Source organism: Diplotaxodon limnothrissa, linkage group LG3, assembly GCF_057381915.1.
Source record: "Diplotaxodon limnothrissa isolate DT_005_m linkage group LG3, D_limnothrissa_male_GT1.1, whole genome shotgun sequence".
Lineage (NCBI taxonomy): Eukaryota > Metazoa > Chordata > Actinopteri > Cichliformes > Cichlidae > Diplotaxodon > Diplotaxodon limnothrissa.
Window position 1 is genome coordinate 44,524,479 of NC_140598.1, and position 21,869 is coordinate 44,546,347.

The 21,869-nt window shown below is 42.3% G+C and overlaps 1 protein-coding gene across 1 annotated transcript; it reads left to right on the forward strand.

Annotated features, from left to right (window-relative positions):
• The first annotated feature begins 4,809 nt into the window (after positions 1–4,809).
• On the forward strand, positions 4,810–8,407 carry LOC146636043 (snaclec agkisacutacin subunit B-like). Its single transcript, XM_085350252.1, has 4 exons — positions 4,810–4,897; positions 5,127–5,382; positions 7,899–8,077; positions 8,343–8,407. Exons 1-4 carry the CDS (start codon positions 4,810–4,812, stop codon positions 8,405–8,407), a joined length of 588 nt encoding a protein of 195 aa, XP_085206378.1.
• Positions 8,408–21,869: the final 13,462 nt, after the last annotated feature.

A 21,869-nucleotide genomic window follows, 5' to 3' on the forward strand; every position in this document is an offset into this window, starting at 1 on the left:
AGTTTTTCATATTTATATCCTGTTCATATCCTGTACATAGCTTGTACTCACTACAGCCTGTACATACTTATAGTTATAGAATATTCACAACATACTTCATACCGTGTACATTATAACATACCATAATAGACCCATTTCTGTAATATACTTACATATCTATATTATTGCTAATATATATTGTAATATATCTATATCACTAAAGCACTTCTGGATGGATGCAAACTGCATTTCGTTGCCCTGTACCTGTGCAATGACAATAAAGTTGAATTCTATTCTATTCTATTCTATTCTATACTCATTAAAGTGCTTTATGCAAAATGACCAGACTGTACATAAAGTATTCAAAGCAAAAGTAATGTTCCCCATTGGTGCATGGATCAACGCCACTATCTAATCTATCAAATCATCTGTTTGTGAGTAATGAGCTCAGAAACATGAGTACACATGTTCATTTTAAATTCTGTGTCAGAACAACCGACTCAGCCGTGGGCAAAGATGATAACCAATACAATTCTAAGAGATTATTTATTAGTACAATGATAAAACAAACAAACAAAGGGATAAGACAGTCCAGTGTCCCACTTACAAAAGGGATCAAACACACAATCCAAGGTCAGAGCCGACCACGCCACAAGTCATTTACACTTTACATGTTGACCACTTTAACAGGGATCAGCAGTTGTCCTCCAACACCCACCATCCTGTAAGTGGAAGGCCGGTGATCACGCCGGCCTCAGCAACTCTGCCTTTAGGCTGCAGCATGTAGTAAGCATCTTCGCTCTAAAAAGAACACGGGAGCACAGCTTCAGTTTCTAAAGCCCCAATGACTTGTTGGATATTCCAGTGGCTCATCATCATCTGATGGTTCATCCTCATTCAGTGGCTTAAGAGAGTATGCAAAATAACCATTGTCATTGGGGCTTTGGAAACAATGTCATTTGGAAAGACCAGAACAAAGTGGAGATATCTGGCTGTAATGCACAGTGTAAAACTGGGAGGAACGGTGGTGGAAGGGTGATGGATTGAGCTTGTTTAGGCTGAAAAAAGTCACAAAAGTCTATTTTATGATGTCCAATGAAAGCAAAGTTTTAAAAGTGCGTGCAAGGCTTTGTGTGTTTTCCTAAGGGGTTTCAATCCTTATACAAATACAAAGCAATTTGAATAGAAAATCTTATGCAAACATTAATGCTTGAATAAATGTACATATTTCAGGCAAAAGATTTAAGCTACAGCGTCCTTAATTTAACCTATTTGTGTGTAATATCCATGCACATGTTTAGAAATAATTGTCATATTTGTTTTCTTTACTCAGAGTTTGTTAAATATTACAAATTAAGACTTACGGTGTATCACTGTGTCCTGTGCAAATGAATTGACTTCTTTTTTTTTTTTTTTTTTTTTACCCCTTTTACTTCTTTTTACCCCCTAATTTACAATGGTTAATATATGGTTTAGTTATTGTACTACTACACAGTGAACTCATCTATGGTGGGAGATTGTTGGATATTCCAGTGGCTCATCCTCATCTGATGGTTCATCCTCATTCAGTGGCTTAAGAGAGTATGCAAATAACCATTGTCATTGGGGCTTTGGAAACAATGTCATTTGGAAAGACCAGAACAAAGTGGAGATATCTGGCTGTAATGCACAGTGTAAAACTGGGAGGAACGGTGGTGGAAGGGTGATGGATTGAGCTTGTTTAGGCTGAAAAAGGTCACAAAAGTCTATTTTATGATGTCCACTGAAAGCAAAGTTTTAAAAGTGCGTGCAAGGCTTTGTGTGTTTTCCTAAGGGGTTTCAATCCTTATACAAATACAAAGCAATTTGAATAGAAAATCTTATGCAAACATTAATGCTTGAATAAATGTACATATTTCAACCAAAAGATTTAAGATACAGCGTCCTTAATTTAACCTACAGTGGGGCAAAAAAGTATTTAGTCAGCCACCGATTGTGCAAGTTCCCCCACTTAAAATGATGACAGAGGTCAGTAATTTGCACCAGAGGTACACTTCAACTGTGAGAGACAGAATGTGAAAAAAAATCCATGAATTCACATGGTAGGATTTGTAAAGAATTTATTCGTAAATCAGGGTGGAAAATAAGTATTTGGTCACCTCAAACATGGAAAATCTCTGGCTCTCACAGACCTGTAACGTCTTCTGTAAGACGCTTTTCTGTCCCCCACTCGTTACCTGTATGAATGGCACCTGTTTGAACTCATCATCTGTATAAAAGACACCTGTCCACAGCCTCAAACAGTCAGACTCCAAACTCCGCCATGGCCAAGACCAAAGAGCTTTCGAAGGACACCAGGAAAAGGATTGTAGACCTGCACCAGACTGGGAAGAGTGAATCTACAATAGGCAAGCAGCTTGGTGTGAAAAAATCAACTGTGGGAGCAATCATCAGAAAATAGAAGACATACAAGACCACTGATAATCTCCCTCGATCTGGGGCTCCACGCAAGATCTCATCCCGTGGGGTCAAAATGATCATGAGCACGGTGAGCAAAGATCCCAGAACCACACGGGGGGACCTGGTGAATGACCTGCAGAGAGCTGGGACCAAAGTAACAAAGGTCACCATCAGTAACACACTACAACGGCAGGGAATCAAATCCCGCAGTGCCAGACGTGTTCCGCTGCTGAAGCCAGTGCATGTCCAGGCCCGTCTGAAGTTTGCCAGAGAGCACATGGATGATACAGCAGAGGATTGGGAGAATGTCATGTGGTCAGATGAAACCAAAGTAGAACTTTTTGGTATAAACTCAACTCGTCGTGTTTGGAGGAAGAAGAATACTGAGTTGCATCCCAAGAACACCATACCTACTGTGAAGCATGGGGCTGGAAACATCATGCTATGGGGCTGTTTTTCTGCCAAGGGGACAGGACGACTGATCCGTGTTAAGGACAGAATGAATGGGGCCATGTATCGTGAGATTTTGAGCCAAAACCTCCTTCCATCAGTGAGAACTTTGAAGATGAAACGAGGCTGGGTCTTCCAACATGACAATGATCCGAAACACACCGCCCGGGCAACAAAGGAGTGGCTCCGTAAGAAGCATTTGAAAGTCCTGGAGTGGCCTAGCCAGTCTCCAGACCTCAACCCCATAGAAAATCTGTGGCGGGAGTTGAAAGTCCGTGTTGCTCGGCGACAGCCCCAAAACATCACTGCTCTCGAGAAGATCTGCATGGAGGAATGGGCCAAAATACCAGCTACTGTGTGTGCAAACCTGGTAAAGACCTATAGTAAACGTTTGACCTCTGTTATTGCCAACAAAGGTTATGTTACAAAGTATTGAGTTGTATTTTTGTTATTGACCAAATACACTTATTTTCCACCCTGATTTACAAATAAATTCTTTACAAATCCTACCATGTGAATTCATGGATTTTTTTTTTCACATTCTGTCTCTCACAGTTGAAGTGTACCTCTGGTGCAAATTACTGACCTCTGTATTTTTTTTTGGAGAATTTGGCTATAGTCCATTCAACACTGTGCAAATGGCATGTAATCAAAATTTGAAAAAGCCACAAAACGACCCCAAGACCACCCAGGGGTTTTAATAAAGTTTGTTGTAGTAGTAGTAGTTGTTGTTGTTGTAGAGGTGGAGGACAACTCTTCAACACACTGAGGGGTCAATAGACAGACCATGTACCATAAAATATTGCTTAATAAACTGGCAAATTACAGCAGGATATTCCTATCCTCGGTCAGAAGGCACAGGTGACTTATATGATGAAAGAGGGGTCCACAGTCATGATCATTTGGGTTCCTTTAATCCAAAAACATCTTCAGAACATTTGTGACCTTTAATCTTCATATGATTAGGTGAATATACACAAATCACAGGGGTTTTATACATCCCTACTTCCTAACAAGGGTTTCTCTACCAAGCATAAAGTTATGTTTTCATTCAGCATCAAATACTTATTTTGGTGATAACTTCTTAGTTTCAGTTTTGTAACAAAACTCAAACATAAGAACTTATAAGAACCCAGTGTGTTCATTTTGGCCATCAAGAATGAAGAGAGAAGAAGATTTTCTAGTCCTTGAGTCATGTTATTTTAACATGAGGCCCATAATACTAACATAATGCTTCCCCCACACTCTCTGCTGTCAGGTGTGCTTCCATCTCACATATCAATGCTGGTAAAACCTACACATACCGGTGTGATGGAGGCAGCATGGTGGTCGCTTTGTGAACGTGTTTCTTCCTGGACAGAAGAAGACTCTCACCCTGTGTGAAGTGGAGGTGTATGCTGCCCCAGCAGGTAGAGCTTTAAGCGACTGGATCTGATCTACTGAAACACATCTGCCTGATACTGATTCATTCCTGTTTCCTTTCAACAATTTAGTCAAACCGCTTCCAAACATGGCCTTAGACAAACAAACAGCACAGTCATCGACTTGGCCCTATACACCTTTTACATCATCCAAAGCTGTTGATGGGTACAAAAATGGAAACTTGGCTGATGTAGGCTGTACCCATACTACAGAAGAGGAAAATCCCTGGTGGAGAGCTGACTTATTAGCTGTCTATAAGGTCAGTGTTGTCACGATCATTAACAGACAAGATAATTTAATTGAAAGGATTCTTGGGGCAGAGATTCGGATCGGCGACTCACTGGATCAAAATGGAAATCAAACCCCGAGGTGAGACATGATTTCTGACAGCAGATAAATGTTTAAACAAATATTAGGTCAAACTGACACATTTCTCTTTGATGTTTCTACAACTCCATCAGGTGTGGCATTATTGAATCATTGGATGGTACACTAACATACACATTCCAGTGTAATGAAATGAAAGGTCGCTACATCAGTGTGATCATACCAGGATCTCAGAAAATTCTGACGCTGTGTGAAGTGGAGGTGTTTGCTTCTCTGCCTGGTATAGTGGTTGTGTTTTAGCGGTATATGTGGAAGCTGCTTGTTTTTATTTTCCCTTTTTTATATTTTTTCTCATATTTATTATTTTACATGGGAATAATTGGACTTAATTCACCTTGCTGACTTTCTAGCTTTTAGTGTTCATTTTCATTTACTTTGGAGCTGAAGGAAACATTACAGTTGAGCCTCTCAAAACATAACAAACTCTCCTAACAAACTTTGCTCTCCAGCACCAGAAGCTGTTACTCCTTCACCAACTCCTCCAACACCTCCTACTGCTCCTCCCACTGTGAGCATGCAGTTTGGTGGCAGGAACGTGATGGTGGTGGGAGAGAGGCTCTGCTGGTCCGATGCTCTGATGTACTGTAGACGTTATTACTGGGACCTGCTCAGCCTTCACAGCCAACAGGAGCAAAGCGAGTTGGAGCAGCTGCTGGGCCTCGTTCCTTTCTCTCTCACAGACCACGTCTGGATGGGACTGCGCAGGTACTGATACAGAAGATGCTTCTAACAACTCAATGAATGAACAGGGAGGACACAGAGTCATCCAGGATTCAAAAGGTCATAGTTCAAGTTTTCTTGTGCAGGTACTCAATTCCACCAAATTAGCCCTGATAGCATACATTATCAAAACACAGATATCAAAAGCACATCAAAATAATTTCACTCCTTACCAGGGCGTCTGTATCCACTAAGGATCCCCAGGCTAGGTCCCCAAGCCTACCTTGGATATGAGCGAGAGAGATATAACTGAAGCCATACCAGCTCGGATGTTGCTTGGATTAACAAGGTCTACATCAGGTGTTAAGGAACCAGGACACCCTGACAAGAAATGTGGCTACTGGACCAAGAAGGCCAAGAAGGCATAGATGGACAAGGGATGGGGACAGGGTGTTGTTGGAATGCTATTATGCAAATAACACCAGCAGAAGGGATTCCATGAAAAGGCTGTGGGACCTATGGAATCATCAATACCCAGCATCCAGACTGACGGTGAAACAACTAATAGCCAAGTATTCCAAAATTCAGAAGAACCAACTGATGATTTACCACTGTCACAACTAGAGATTCATGATGTACAACACAAATCACAGGTCAAGAGAGTCAACTGTACGAGATCAACAGGAACCTTCAGGAATTCAATAGGGATGTGACAAAAACCACTAGAGGCCAACTTCATGCCAATTACACAAGTCAAGTGTGTTACACAAGTGTGGGATTTACCAAGGAGATGCTCCATCTTCACTGCTGCTCTGCATATAAGATTATTGACAAGACTGACTACGTTTACTGCCTATGGAATGGAGCAATTATCAGCCACCTCCTCTACATGGATGATATCAAGTTGAATGCCAGGAGTAAACAAGACATCAATTTACTGATCCACATCACTAGGATGTACAGCACTGATATTGGACTTTCATTCGCACAGGAGAAGTGTAGTCAGATGGTAACAAAGCGAGGGAAGGTAGAAGTGAGGGGATTGCACTACTATAAGGCATCATTGCAGATTTCAAGGACAGCTACAAGAACCTGGGAATTGCACAGGCAATAGGAACCATGGAGAGGCTGCTAGGAAAGCTGGGACCATCAAATGCCTACAGAGAGTAAGGCAAGTCCTGAAGAGTCAGCTAAATGAGAAGAACAAGATCCAGCGTCAATCAACACCTACACCCTGCTGGTGATTATATACCTTGCTAGGATAGTAAGCTGGGCAAAGAAGGAGATCGAAGCCACTGACATTAAGACAAGCTTCTTACCATTAATGGAGGGTTTCGCCCCAAATCCAGCACCCTGAGACTAAGTGAAAGGAAGGAAGCCGATGACTGGTAAGTGGCAGAACCACTCTTCAGGATGAAACAACATAACATCCATGAGTACATGAGGAAGATGACCACAACTGACTGTGTGCTTAGAGAATACCTCAGACAGCAGAAACCCAAGAAAGAAAAGGAGCAACTAGAAGAACCATCATGGAAGGACAGGCCCGTTCACGGTATGTACTACTGTCAGATAGAAGAAGTGGCTGACATCTAGAAATCCTACCATCGGCTGGACAAAGCTGAACTGAAAGACAGCATAGATGCACTAATCATGGCAGCACAGGAACAAGCTCTGAGCAAAAGATCCTTTGAGGCTGGGGTCTATCACACCAGGCAAGACCCCAGGTGCAGGCTGTGCAAAGATGCGCCTGAGACAATCCAGCACATAACAACAGGGTGCAAGATGTTGGCAGGGAGGACATACATGGAACGCCATAACCGAGTGGCCTGTAGAGCATACAGGAAAATATGTGCTAAGAATGGCCATGAGGTCCTGATGTCAAAATGGGGGACTTCTAGATACGTACTGACAAACTGGTGATATTGAACCAACCAGAGATGGTATTTGTGGACAAGCAGAGTAAAACGGCTGTTGCGACAGATGTAGCTATACCAGGTAACTGCAACATCAGGAAGAAAGAACATGAGAAGATCAAGAAGTACCAAGGGCTGAGAGAGGAACTCCAGGAGATGTGGTGAGAGAGGGCAACAGTGGTCTCAGTGATAATTAGAGCACTCGGGGCAGTGATCCCCCATGCTGGGCGTGTGGCTTCAGCAGATCCCAGGAACCACACAAAATCTCTGTCCAGAACAGTGCAGTTCTTGAAGGATAAAGATCGGGGTTGTGGGAAATTTCTTTCATAGTGCCTGCAAAATAGTGACAGACCAAAAGTCCTGTTACCGTTGCAAATCAAAGTCACAACAGTTCAGACAATGAATGCTTGCATTTTCTTATTTTCATCGCTGCCATGCCAAACAGATAGCTTTAAATGCCCTAACCTCATATGACCCTGAATGGGTAAGAGGAAGAAGCTGAATGAATACTTGGAGTGTTCTTTTTTGTTCATCATTAAGACAGTGTCATAAAGATAAAATTGGATCATATAACTTGAAAATGTGAAACAAGTGTTAAAATCAGTAGGCTACATAATTAGCATTTTTATTCACTACGTCCAACAGATCCCTAAGAGGAGACGACTGGTTCTGGATGTCTGGACAACCCATGAATTTCTTTAATTGGCCACAAGATTTTGTCCCTCACTATTACTCCAGCATCTGTGGAGCCATGGGCAATGGAGAGCTTTTCATGTGGCAGGACCTGCACTGTGGGGAGCAGCTCAACTTCATCTGCCAATCAGGTTGGACTTATACCACACCAATGCATCTGCACACTTTATTGTACACTCGGGGTTCCTCAGAAAGTTTTGTGCTTCTGAGGATTAATTACTCTACCTTCTCTATTTATATATATATGTGTGTGTGTGTGTGTGTGTATATATATATATAATATTCTGTAACTCTGTAACTTCTGTCAGTGCTGTGCTTTTGGAAACCGAATTTCCCAGAGGAACCCACCCGAGGGATTAATAAAGTTTGATCTTATCTTATCTTATCTTCATTTAGGTGCTGGGGATGATATGCAAAGAGTGTATTTCCACAGCACCATTAATGTCACAACTTTAAAGTAAAGCCATACTCTAAGACTTTACAAGTTAAACTTTTTTTGTTGGTTTGTTTTTTTCAGTTTAACAATGTAAACCATTCTGTAGAAGACCTAATAAAAACTATCACACTGAATTTAGCTGTAATTATCAAATAGTATGGTACCTTGTGTTAACCTTTAAATGAAATCTGAAAGAGTGCAATGCACCAGGATCCTTTTTTTATGTAGCTGACAGCTGGTAACTGTGCAGGGGTCTAGCAAAGTTTTGCCAGGGGCCAGGTAGGGCATTAACAGGGAAAGGGGGGCATTTAAAATATCATTTATCATTTAAAATATCTAGCTTTTAAAAAAATAATTATCTGAATCTTACAACAAACGATTGATAGATTGATGCATATATACCATCAAAACAGTGTACATCACTGTCACAACAGCGTTTGTTTTCATTCAAAGGCTCTATGGTGGGCCGGTCTCTAGTCAAAACGCCCGAGCCGATTTTTTGTCCCAGTCCAGCCCTGTATGCAGCTCATCTGCAGTCTGGTGTTACTTACACCTTCCTAATTGGAATGGTCGGGGGAAGTGATCCAAACAGCCAGGGAAGGCCGGAAAAGAGCTGTTGTAGCTGGGTTTGAACTACGTGGCAAAGATCTTCTGGAGAGTTTTCCAGCCACAGACCAAGGAGAATCTTCACACTGTAGGTAACGTCGACCCGGAGCTCCTTGGATGGATTTAGTGCCGCTGGGTGCATGGGGGCTGGCTCGTACTGTCACGGGTTGCCGGGGCAAACAGTGCGTGAATTATTTAGAACCCAAGATGTGGCAGCTCTGGTGCAAGTGAGTTTATTTACCAAATGTGGATTCAACAGAGATGGCGAGGGTGAACATGAAACTGAGAAAACCTAAACTGGGAAAAACTAACAGAAACTAACCAGAAACAGAGATGCAGGGAGTCAAAGGGAAATACGCAGAATGACCGCCAGCGATTACGCAGACAAACCAGCAACTAACAGAGGCAGACACAAGGCTTAAATACACAGAGGGATAACGAGGGAATGAGACACAGAAGGAGGGCACAGCTGGGAGTAATCAGACATGATGGGACAGGGGAAACGTAAATTGAACACACTGAGATTAGATACAGACCTTCAAAGTAAAACAGGAAACACACCAACTGAACACAAGCCACACAAACCTAACACAGACTGGGGGACACAGAACATAGGAACATGAAATGTGAAAAAGGAGCACAAAAATCCATAATAATAATAAACTTAAACTTAAACGCGGAGTCACAGACTCCGGACCATGACAGTAACTGTATCAACAGTCTGTTGTTTAAAAGGGAAAATACTTTTTTGATGTAGTATTTATGATCATGGTGGAAAAAGTGGCAGTGTAGGTGAGCCCCGTTCCACTCTCAATATTTCCATGGCTGACATCTACCAGCTGTCTCCTTAAGCCCCAGGTAAACTCAAAATTGGCAGAGGATAAGTGAAGACCTATCCACTTCATTTAAGTCAGGGGTAGGCAACTAATGGCCTCAAGTGCCAGTGTCCTGCCGGTTTTGGATGTGTCCTTGATCCAGCACAGCTTATTTAAAATGCTAAATTCCCTCCTCAGCATGTCTTGAGGTCTGGTAATGAATCAATCGTCTGGTTCAGGTATGTTGACCCCAGTGTTGGGCAAGTTACTTTGAAAAAGTAATTAATTATAGTTATTAGTTACTTCTTCAAAAAAGTAACTGAGTTAGTAACTGAGTTACCAGATTCTAAAAGTAATTAATTACTTGAAAAGTAACTACTGGTTTACTTTAAAAAATGTTTAACCCTCTGGGATCCGGGGTATAATTGGCTATTTTTAACCCCTTTTGATTTTACCTCTAAAGTTCACCTTTAAATATTATTTACTTTGCCTTGTTTGGTATCATCCTTTTCAGCACAACCTCATGTGTCTTTTACAGATGTTTTCATTTTGACATACTGTATTAAAAAAATTGATCTAAAATCAGACAGTAGATAAAGTTATATATTTTTTTACTGTAATAACTAGAAACATGTTTATTAAATCATATTTCATAACTTTAAATGCAAATATAAATTGTCAATTTTAAAATCATATGCACAAATTTTGCAGCCATTTTACCCTTTTTTTAATAACCATTTCAAACTATTTACAGAACAATCAGCTGTTCTGCATTCAATAAGATGCCACAAATTATTTGTGCCACTCCAAAAAATTAATTTCTGTCCACTATAAAGGAGAACATCACAGCCTGATACCTGCAGGTCTGACAGCAGCAGGTGTATCACTCCTGTTTCTACCTGGAGACAGCAGTCGCCTCATTGTTCTTACACACAATGCAAAACTATCCACAACACTACACACTAACTACATAAGACAACACATGAACTACACACTCCAAACACGCTAAACGTCACAAATCTCTCAACATCTCAAAACTCGCTCTCTCTCCTTTTCTGTTGTCTTTCTTTCTCTCTCACTCTCTGTCACTCCCACTCCCTAAACCTCCCCCCTCTTTCTAAACAACCAAATGTCATGTTGCCATATCATTTTTGATTGGTCAACATGGTACATTTTTCCACCACCACGAAAGGGGTGAGGTTTTTTTGTTGTTGTTTTTTTTGCTCATAAGCAGAGAGTGCTTGCTGCGCTGTCCTTGGACAGTAAACGTGACGAAACTATTGAGGAAAAAACGCTGCGTATATTGTTTATCATGACTCTGGTTTTATGTGGCCTCTCAACACAATTTAAAAACTGGTATATATCACCTTGTTGCTTTGTCTTTAAGTGGTCATGTGATTGGCTTACCACGACTACTTTATTCTTCCTCAGTCAAACTGCAGCACTCATGCGATTGTTTTGCCCCCTTAGCTCCAGGTGTTGTGCCAAAAAGTGATGGTTGGGCAGAAAGTGATTGCCGTCCGCACAAGCGCGCGCAGCTGCTTAAAGCTATAGCGCCCAGATTACTTACAGCTATTCCGTGCAACTGATATAAGATGCAGTAAGCTGAACACAGCTTCAACTGTCTGTTTGTTGAAAAATAGTAACGGACCGCATTTTCTTGTTAGTAACAGAATTTTAATGATACAAATAGTAATTAGTTAAATTACTTGTTACTGAAAAAAGTAACGCTGTTAGTAACGCCGTTACTTGTAACTAGTGATGGGTCCAGCAACAATGACGCACCGACGCATGTATCAAGCTCACAGAGCGAAGCTTGTATCGGTGCGTGCGTCGCTTTAAGAAAAAGTCACGTGATCGATACAGCCGCTGTATCCTCATTGCCAACGTGCCAAGCTGTGTTTAAAAGGTACCGCATCTGCATCTGCCAACGGAATGAGGGCCTCCAAAAAAACAAACAAACACAAAATTACTTTCGCAAAGATTAAAAAAAAAAAAAAAAAATACACATCTCTCCATAACAAAATGGAGCTTGAAAGAAAAACAGAAATGTTTCTGCTGTGTGGGATCATTTTGATCTTTTAACTGCAAATAGTTTGCCTGTGTTTGTTTCAGTGTAATCTATCAGAATAGGAAAAAACTGTCGGGGCTCTGTGTGCGGGTAGGCGGAGGGGAGGATCCAAGTGCAGGACTCGAACACAGAATTGTAAATCAAAACCACAGCTTTATTGCTGACATGAGAAACGAACGTGAAGTGCCATGAAACCAGAAACCAATAACACACAGGCATAAACTGAGGGTACGACGCGACACCGAGCATGGGAAAACACAGGGCTTAAATACACAGGGTAGTAATGAGGGAATGGGCAACAGAAGGGAGACACAGCTGGGGGAGATCAGGGCTAACGAGACAGGGGGAACAAAGCTGCACACACTAACCTAAGACACAGACTTTCACAATAAAACATGAAACACTAATAATAAACATCACTACAACAAGAGAATGAGAAAACAATCCAAAACACCAAGATAACTGAAACACAAAGTACCAGAGAAACAAAGAATAATCCATGATGCAAAAGTAAACCAAAACATAAACTCAATTGCTGGGTCCAACGGACCCAGAACCGTGACAAAAACAGCAATGTGACTTGCAGTGTAAATTGTTTATTTCATTTTATGCAGGTTAAATGTCGCATCTGTTCTGCGGAGCTTTCTTACACAAACAAAAACACATCTTCACTGTTTAGGCCAGGGGTCGGTAACCTTTCTGATGACGAGTGCCATTTAAAATTTCCTCAGAGGTCAGTGTGCCATATGATTGCATTAGCAATAAATTTAATAACGCTCTATATTAACAGTTACACACTATATAGAACCACTTTATAGAATTATATTTGTTCGCAGATGTTGGCAGCTATCAGCGAATAGTTATCAGCTATTTTGAAACAAAAAAAGACTTTTTATCCATAACAGCAAACAAACAGTACAACAGAAAATACAAATGCTATTTATAGTCTCCTCACAACAATGATAAGAAAAATAAACTGGGCCAGTATGGCATGTTTGATAATACAGAGACACACATGTTAATATGATCTCTGGTCTCCCACTCAGAGACACAGGTCTCCGAGTGTCCAGCATTCAGACGGCTACCTGAGGAGAAAATCTGCTCACACACATATGTGGAGCCAAATACTGTCAATAAGGCCTCTGCAATGTTCTGAAGACAGTTAAACTTGTCAGGTAGTGATGTCCAGCAGGTGAAAATGCAGCTCCATGAACACGCACAGCTGTGGATTCCAGCTGCTTCGATGTTGCATTAACTGGCATTAACTCAGCCAGTTAATGCAAGACAAATCTAGCTGCTCATTAAAGATTTCTGGTTTGATCAGAAAATAAAGCATTGGTCCAAACACCTGAAAGTCCCAAAAACGCATTGTGTCTCGAGTCTACGGATGCATCCGTGTATCTCCGTGCTGATGCTGTGCTGAGCGAAGAGCTCCTGAAGCTTTTGAAGTGTCGGAATGTGGAAAGCTAACAACGTCCCTCTCACCAGTAGGCGAAGTTATTTTTAGCCAATTACAAGTTGAATCTGGTAGTTGGGGTTGTTAGCTAAGATACCGTCATTAAGAAGCGGCACAACTAATGTGTCTATGTGAGCTGATTTGCGATGTGCACCGCTGGCCTGGCCATTTATTTTTTGATGCACCCTCTCAGATTAATTCACTGCGTGTCGTGCCCAGGAATGGACTGGGACAAAAAAACAGCCTCTGGCATTTTGACTACAGACCGGCCCACCAGGTATTAAAGCCATAAAGCCTTTGAATGAAAACAAACGCTGTTGTGACAGTGATGTACACTGTCTTGTTGGTATATTAATGATTTCTATACATTTTACATCAGATAAAAACTTTGGTTGTAAGCTTCAGATAATTATTTAATAAAAGCGAGACATTTCAAAATGAGAATAAGAAAGAAAAGTATTTCTTTGTGCCCCCTTTCCCTGTTAATGCCCTACCTGCCCCCCTGGCAACACTTTGCTAGACCCGCCCCTGCACAGTTACCAGCTGTCAGCTACATAAAAAAGCATCCTGGTGTTATTTGTCTCTCAGAAACAGTTCATAACTTCACTTCAACTCATCCATGTCACCTAAAAGGTAAACCTGTTTCTCCATCACCTGTTCAGCTCTGATGATTCAGTAAGGACATCTCCTGGTTTCATCTTCATGTTTCCCTCTCACCAGATAACCAAACCGACATCATGACCAGCAGCTTTACAGCTGTGGCTCCAGCAAACATCAGCTGATAATAGAAATTAATATTAAATAAATTCTAACAACAGCTGATCAAGCTTAAACGTGCTGCTGTTGTTTAACGCGACATCATTTCATGATTGAAGTAGAAATAGGAGAGAGAGGGGAGAGAATGAGAGAAGAAGAGGCAGCTGTGCAGCAAAGACAGAATAACTCCAGCTTTGTGTCTTTTTCATTGTAGCTGAAGTCCGGGACAAACTGCGTCCCCTCTCAGCTCAACACAAAACGTGTAATATTTTCTCTGAATGCCGGACGATTCCGTCTTTTTACGGGACGGTTGGCAACTCTACTAACTAACCTTATGAATTAAATAAAGTTCACTATCAGTAACATCATAGCACCCACCCAGCTGTATATAAACTCTGTCATGCTAGCTAGTACGCAGTACAAGTTATTGTAACTGACTGTAAAAAGTCAGCACAACGAAAATAAACTCCACCTAAACTTGGTTTATATTTGACCCAGATAGACTGCAGGTCATAACTTCTTACCTGAACTTCAGTTCACCTGACACTCGGACCGGCGGCCGCCTCGGGTCTCTCCTCGTCCTGCCTCCGATCTCCCTCATCCACCTGCTGGCCTCCACCACTTGTTAATTTTACTGAATCTGAGGAAGCTCCGCGATGCCACCACCAAACAACTGAGTTATTTTTACACATCTGCCAGCATCTGGCCAATCCACCACCTTTCATTGTTTATACCGTTACAAAAAAATAAAAGATAAAAAATAAAAATCATCGGGCATACCGAGCAAATGCCTGGTGGTAGCTCTGTTTTGGAAGTTCAAAGCTAGAAATGTGTTTTGGAATTTGTACGTGCTTTGTCTCTAGGGGCCACCGCATATATTTATATATAAACATATATAAATAAAACCACTTTTTTTTACATCAGTAATTCCTTTTGTGCATAATTTATTATTGTTAATAATAAATTAATTAAAGCAACAAAACAACCTGAAGAGCCGGTTCGGAGCTGAAAGAGATGGCTCTTTTTAGTGAGCCGAGCCTAAAGAGCCTAAAAAGAGCCGGAAATCTCATCACTAGAATAAAACAAACAATGTGGGCTTCATAGATAATTGGCAAACCTTCTGGAGGAAACCTGGTCTTGTTAGGAGAGACGGCATCCATCCCAATTTGGATGGAGCAGCTCTCATTTCTAGGAATTGCTGTCAGTCATTTCCAGTCACGGTCATGGCTCCTGGTGTCTGTGCTGTTTACGGAGTCATAATTCCATCACTGATCTCTCTGCGCACTGTCAGTTTTAGCTGGGCATGCTCTCTTCATCCCTCAGTTTTCGTTTCAATGCAGCTGTAGGTTTAAAGGGCAGAGCATGTTGTACACCCCTGCAGTCTTCCTCAACGTCACCGTAGGGTCACTTTCCACCTTTTTGGATTTCACTGTTGTTCAAACTCTCCTCATGACGATTTCTAGGAAGCCAAGTTTTACAACCATCTGCTTTAACTCCTCTCGGGGTTGTCAGCTGTGCGGGAAATGGTCCCTGCTTCTCGCTGGTCCTCTTGAAGCCCTCTCTCCCACTCTCAGTCTGCATCTTATGCATGATCTCCTTCCGCCACACTCCACCTGTAATTTAAAAAATGAAAGCTCCCCCGGAAAACCGTTTTTTTGCCGCATGGTCCTTGCCATGTGTCAACTCAGAGAAGCACAAGAAAAATGTACATTGTCTCTTAACAAAATTCCAGGGCTTCTCCCCTGGAGTAGCTCCACTCCAGGCCTGTAACCGTGTGTAAAGGGGGGGAAAAAACACAAGCCAGTGGTGTGTTCTGCTGTAAACGATTAAATCACATGATTGACTCTCTGCTGCGGAAATAGTGATGTAGATGTTAGCACAGTGCATTTGTATGCATACTTTCTCACAGCGACCTTTGCATTGTAAGCAATACAAGGTCATGAATAACACACCGCTGGTAAATTCACACAGACACAGAAAGTGTCAATTAAAAGGTGAAGTTGGCATGGCCCAAAAGCTCTTGCAAACCTAGGATTTTGCTGTCACCTTTCTGCTCCTGCAAAAAAAGCATACATACATACATCCACCCTTTTGTCACGTCTGGGTGGAGGTAGGTGCAATCTTGCGTATTGGTATCAAGTCAGTCAAGCCAGTCAAGCTTTTGTCAGTTCCCCATTTTTTTTATTGCTGATAGTGGAATCTCTCCTGTCGCATTGAGTTTCTACTGCCAGCAATTTGACGTAATTTCAAAAAAGAAAAAGAAGAATTTAGACTGGATTACTTTGCTGAATCCTTTAAAACACTCACTATCTGATTACATTCCAAATAAGTGGCTTTCTCCAGAGCCCACTGTACTGTGGAGAAGTTTAGTTTACGATCGTTCCCGACAAAATGTTTTGTAGCGCTTTCAGTTCCAATCGTGGAGGCCTGCTCAGAGAAGAGAGATTACCAAACAAGACTCTCAGTGCACTGTGAAAGTGAAAAATAAAAAGGTCGAGGGAAGTCATGAAGCGTGCTCTTCATCTTAGGTGGGTAAATCAAAACTAATTGTTAGGTTCACCTTGGTATCAGGAGAAAATGCATCAGCCAGATTAATCTCAAAAACATTAATCCGTCAGCCACACACACACCACACAAGCCTAATGTCCTATTAGATATTGAGTTTCTTCCCATGTAACCAGGTGCTAATCCACTAGTTTACATATCACTTCTCATTCCACTAAGTGAACTGGACAAGATAGTAAAACAGAATCACATGCTTAAGATGCTGTCTGGTCTTCATGAGCTTTATTGCGTGTGCGCGTGTGTGTGTGTCTGCTAGTAGGATTAATGCATTTTCTTGTTTGTGTGTGTGATTTTGTGTACCTGTCCTATTTTGTGGTGTTCCACTTAAACAATCAGTTTTCCTCCCCAGGTTCCTTATCCCATTTTGATTTCCCACACTAAACAACAGCGTCCCTGCATGTGTCGCCCTCCTCCTTTCCCTGTGGTCTCCTCTCCCCTTTGCAGCAGTTAGTTGCAGTAAGTTCTCTTCAGCTTTGTGTTGTGTATTACCACTGTCTCTTCCCATTGCCATTTCACCCCAAACGTGGCAAATGTCAAACTCAGACAGTCTTCTCAAAGGTCCGGTCACATTCAGTGAAGTTGCAGCTTGTTGGAAATGCATCTCCAACAATCCAGCCATGATGATGGTGTTTTCTCCTTGCTGATGCCGTTTGCACATGCTGCTGCTGGACCTATCACTGCTCAGGACACTGCTGTTGTCTCTTGACCTGCCATGTTGTTGCTTTTGGAACTGTGTTTCTTGTCTTCAGGGAGAGGTTAATGTCCTTGGAGCTTGCTTTTCAGGATGAGGAACACATGGAAGTGAAGCTGCAAGACAATTCAGCCAAAACTCGGCCTGGGTGTTTCTAATAATGTTAACCTATAATTTTCTTCTGAGTGCTGCCAGTGGAGATTGATCCAGGTCTGTTTCCCCACCTGCAACTGACAGACTGAGACATTTTGATCATTCTCATCGTTGCTTAAACAACACATCATCCCTCTCTGGTTTTGAATTATCCTTTCTTAAAAACCCAGAAAGTGAGATTGTAGTTGTTCTAGGCTGAGAAACACAAAAACCTCTTACTATTACTATTATATTTTCATCAACAACACTCCTATTCTCTTTTAACCTGCAATACCACCTTCTCCCACTAGTTGGAGACAATTCTTGTCACGCACATTTCTACGCTCCACTCTTTCTTTCTTTTCTTTTTTCTTTTGTTTTTGTTCCCCCCCCCCCCCCCCCCCCCATTGTTTTTACAGTTTAACACCCACAAACTAACCTAGTAACTCACTTGTTCAACATTTCTGTTCATTTCCCTCCAGCTGCTCTTCTAACTTTCAACTGGCTCATGCTGAGTGAACTCTTTGTCACACAGCCATTCTACCTTCTCTGCCATCTCGCACTACCCATCTCACTTTTACCCATAGTTCTTACCATACAGTCACATATTGAGTTCTGTCCCTGGCCGCCCGATGGCTTTACTGGATCCAGCTTCCCTTTACATTCAGAGCGTCCTCTGCAATGGCCTTCTTCCCTTCTTGGCAGAAAAGTGCTAAAACACCGTCAATCTGGTATTTATTATTTATTTATGGTGCTTTACGCTGCACCATAAATAAATAAGCATACGAATTGCAACCCTGTCTGTGTTGATCCTTGGGTCCTGTGCTACATCTGCGCTATCTACTCCATGTCATGTCACAGTTATCCCCTTGAACCTTCCCACATTTTGTCACATTACAGCCACAAACATGAATCAATTTTATTGGAATTCCACGTGAAAGACCAACACAAAGTGGTGTACACGTGATACATGATTCCACACATTTTTTTTACAAATAAATAACTGCAAAGTGGGGATATTTGCAGTTCTGAACCGTAGTAAAGGGACCTCTGGCTAATACGTCGGGTTCCGTGTCGGGCTCATAGTCGAAAACTAGCATTACTTTGTTGTCTGGGTCAACTTTGCTAGCGAGAGACAGAGAGAGGCGTTGAAAGGCTGCTCCAATGAAATCATTGTTTTGGAGAAAAACTTTTTCACTCTAACATCTGAAACAGGAAAAGACTGTCATGTAATCCCTTTATTTCAACAAAGTAACTGTATTCTGAACACCACCTTTTTAAACGGTAACTGTAACGGAATACAGTTACTCATATTTTGTATTTTAAATACGTAACGGCGGTACATGTATTCCGTTACTCCCCAACACTGTCCATAATTAACCTAATTAACCTGACTGAAACTGCTTCAGGTAATATTTAAGTTATGACATGATCAGATGAGTGTGAAACACAGAGAGACAACACAAAAGATAGGTGAACTGTACATAAATGACTGAGCGAACAGGGCACACAAACATGAGGACGAGACGATGATGTGACCAGAAGCAGAAACAAACTGAGGGCTTAAATAGACAGGATAATGGAAGAAAAGGAAACAAACCTAACTAATGAAGCAGAGGAAGTAAAACTGAACATAATGCACACAGGACAAAAAAGACTATCACAATAAAACAGGAAAAGACACAGAAAAACAAAACAATGACAAAAAGTCTAAAGTCAGAACACTGGGTCAACAATCCAGGTACCATGACAAATTGATTCAACAGTCATTAAAGTTCTTGTACTTAATGACACTTGTCATCTTGGCTAATGCTGAAAACACATAAGGGGTGTTACCATGCAAAATGTTTTTTTTAGAAAAGTGCAAAGTAATTACAGACTACCTCAACTTTTGTGTGGACACGGTCGCCCCTGCTAAGACGGTACGGTGTTATCCTAATAACAAACCGTGGGTAACACAGGAAGTCAAAGCTGTCCTCAACATGAAGAAGAAGGCTTTCAGGAGCAAAGTGAAGGAGGAGATGAAGGCAGCACAGCGGGAGGTGAAACGCTGCCTGAGGGAAGCAAAGGACACCTACAGGAGGAAGGTGGAGCAGAAGTTGGAGAGGAACAATATGAGGGAGGTCTGGAATGGTGTGAAAACCATCACAGGCCACAACACCAAGAAAAGCACAGTGGGGGGGGACTGTGGAGAAGGCAAACGAACTCAACAACTTCTTCAACAGGTTTGACCAGCCCACAACCCCCCCACCCCCACCTTCACTACAGAGTCCAATCCCCACTCTCCTACCTCCCTCGCTTCCCCCCCTTCCTGACACCATGACACCCCCCTCCTCCAATCCCTCTCTCAGCAGCAAGACATCTCCCCCCCTCCCCTCTTCCCAAACATCTCCCAGTGTCACAGTGGATCAGGTCAGGAGACAACTGAGGAAGCTTCGCCCCAGAAAGGCAGCAGGCCCAGACAAGGTGTGTCCTAGGATGCTTAAGGCGTGTGCTGCTGAACTTGGGGAGCCGCTACAACGAGTCTTCAACCTCAGCCTGCGACTGGGGAGAGTGCCCGCCCTCTGGAAGACATCCTGCATCGTCCCGGTCCCCAAAAAGAACCGGCCCAATGAGCTGAATGACTTCCGACCGGTGGCACTGACGTCACATCTTATGAAGACTCTAGAGCGGCTCTTCCTCAACCTCCTCCGACCACAGGTACAACATGCCCAGGACCCACTACAGTTTGCATACAAGGCGGGTGTCGGAGTGGAGGATGCCATCCTGTACCTCCTACACAGAGCCCACTCACACCTGGATGGGGGAAAAGGCACGGTCAGGATCCTGTTTCTTGACTTTTCCAGTGCCTTTAATACCATCCGGCCCTGTATGCTTCAGGAAAAACTGAACAGGATGGAGGTGGACCCCTGCCTGGTGGCTTGGATCTCCGACTACCTCACCGACAGACCACAGTACGTCAGGCTGAAGGACATCACGTCTGACACAGTGGTCAGCAGCACAGGAGCACCACAGGGAACTGTGCTGTCCCCTCTTCTCTTCACCCTGTACACCTCTGACTTCTGCTACAACTCTGAATTATGCCACATTCAGAAGTTTGCAGACGACACAGCCATCATGGGGTGTATCTGGGATGATCAGGAAGAGGAGTACAGAAGTCTGGTGAGGAACTTTGTCGCATGGAGTCACACAAACCACCTGCAACTCAACACCTCAAAGACTAAGGAACTGGTTGTGGACTTCGGGAGGTCTAGAGCAGGTCCACTGCCGGTTCAGATAGAGGGGGAGGAGGTGGAGGTGGTCAACAAGTACAAGTACCTCGGGCTGTGGGTGGACAATAAACTGGACTGGTCATGCAACACAGAGTACCTGTATAAAAAAGCCCAAAGCCGACTGTACTTCCTCAGGAGGCTGAGGTCTTTTAACATCTGCAGGAAGCTCCTGAGGATGTTTTACCAGTCGGTGGTTGCTGGAGTACTTTTCTATGCTGTGGTGTGCTGGGGGAGCAGCACAGCAAAGAAGGACTCATCCAGGCTGGAGAAACTGATCAGGAGGGCTGGCTCTGTGGTCGGCATGAAGCTGGACACTCTGGTGACAGTGGCAGAGAAAAGGACATTAAAGAAACTGATGGACATTATGGACAATGCTGGGCATCCTCTGCACACGGCCATTAACAACCAGAAGAGTCTGTTCAGTGACAGGTTGCTTCTCCCAAAAACAAGAACTAACAGACTTAAAAACTCCTTTGTCCCACACGCCATCAGACTGTTTAACTCCTCCCTGGAGGGGAGAGGGAGGGGAAACAGGAGGACAAAGGAGGGAACAACTAAGCTGTAGTGCCTCTTCACCTCACTGTACAATACCTTTTGTGCAATACTTTTGTAAATAGTCAACAGTGCAATAGACTCAATACTTGAAATGTGCAATTCACTTGTATTTTTATTTTTATTCCTATTTATTCTATTTATCCCCTTTGTATATTTTATTTATATTTGTCTCTGTATTTATATATGTGTGTGTGTGTGTGTGTATAACTCTGTAACTTCTGTCGGTGCTGTGCTTTTTTGGAAATCGAATTTCCCAGAGGAACCCACCCGAGGGATTAATAAAGTTCTATCTTATCTTATCTTATCTTATCTTATCTTATCTTATCTTATCTTAATTTGTTTGGAAAATGCAAATATCCACTTGGGTGTCTTGTCATTTATGCAAACCCTCACTAGTGCTGCGGGAATGTTCAGACTAAACGAACTAGTACAGTGTGGTATTAGAAGTACTCTGAAGAAACTACAGAGGAAGTAAGCCGATCGACAAGTCAGCAGGGATATACCAGTAACTAGCGTAATTTCTTTAATGTGGTAATGATGTGAGAATTTTTTACTAGACAATAGTGGA

Excerpts from the sequence above, each read along its gene's own strand:
- LOC146636043 (XM_085350252.1), top strand. The coding sequence starts at position 4,810 with ATGAAAGGTCGCTACATCAGTGTGATCATACCAGGATCTCAGAAAATT. Across the intron at positions 4,898-5,126 it reads GGTGTTTGCTTCTCTGCCTG|CACCAGAAGCTGTTACTCCT; the intron begins GTATAGTGGTTG and ends TTTGCTCTCCAG. Across the intron at positions 8,078-8,342 it reads CAACTTCATCTGCCAATCAG|GTGCTGGGGATGATATGCAA; the intron begins GTTGGACTTATA and ends ATCTTCATTTAG.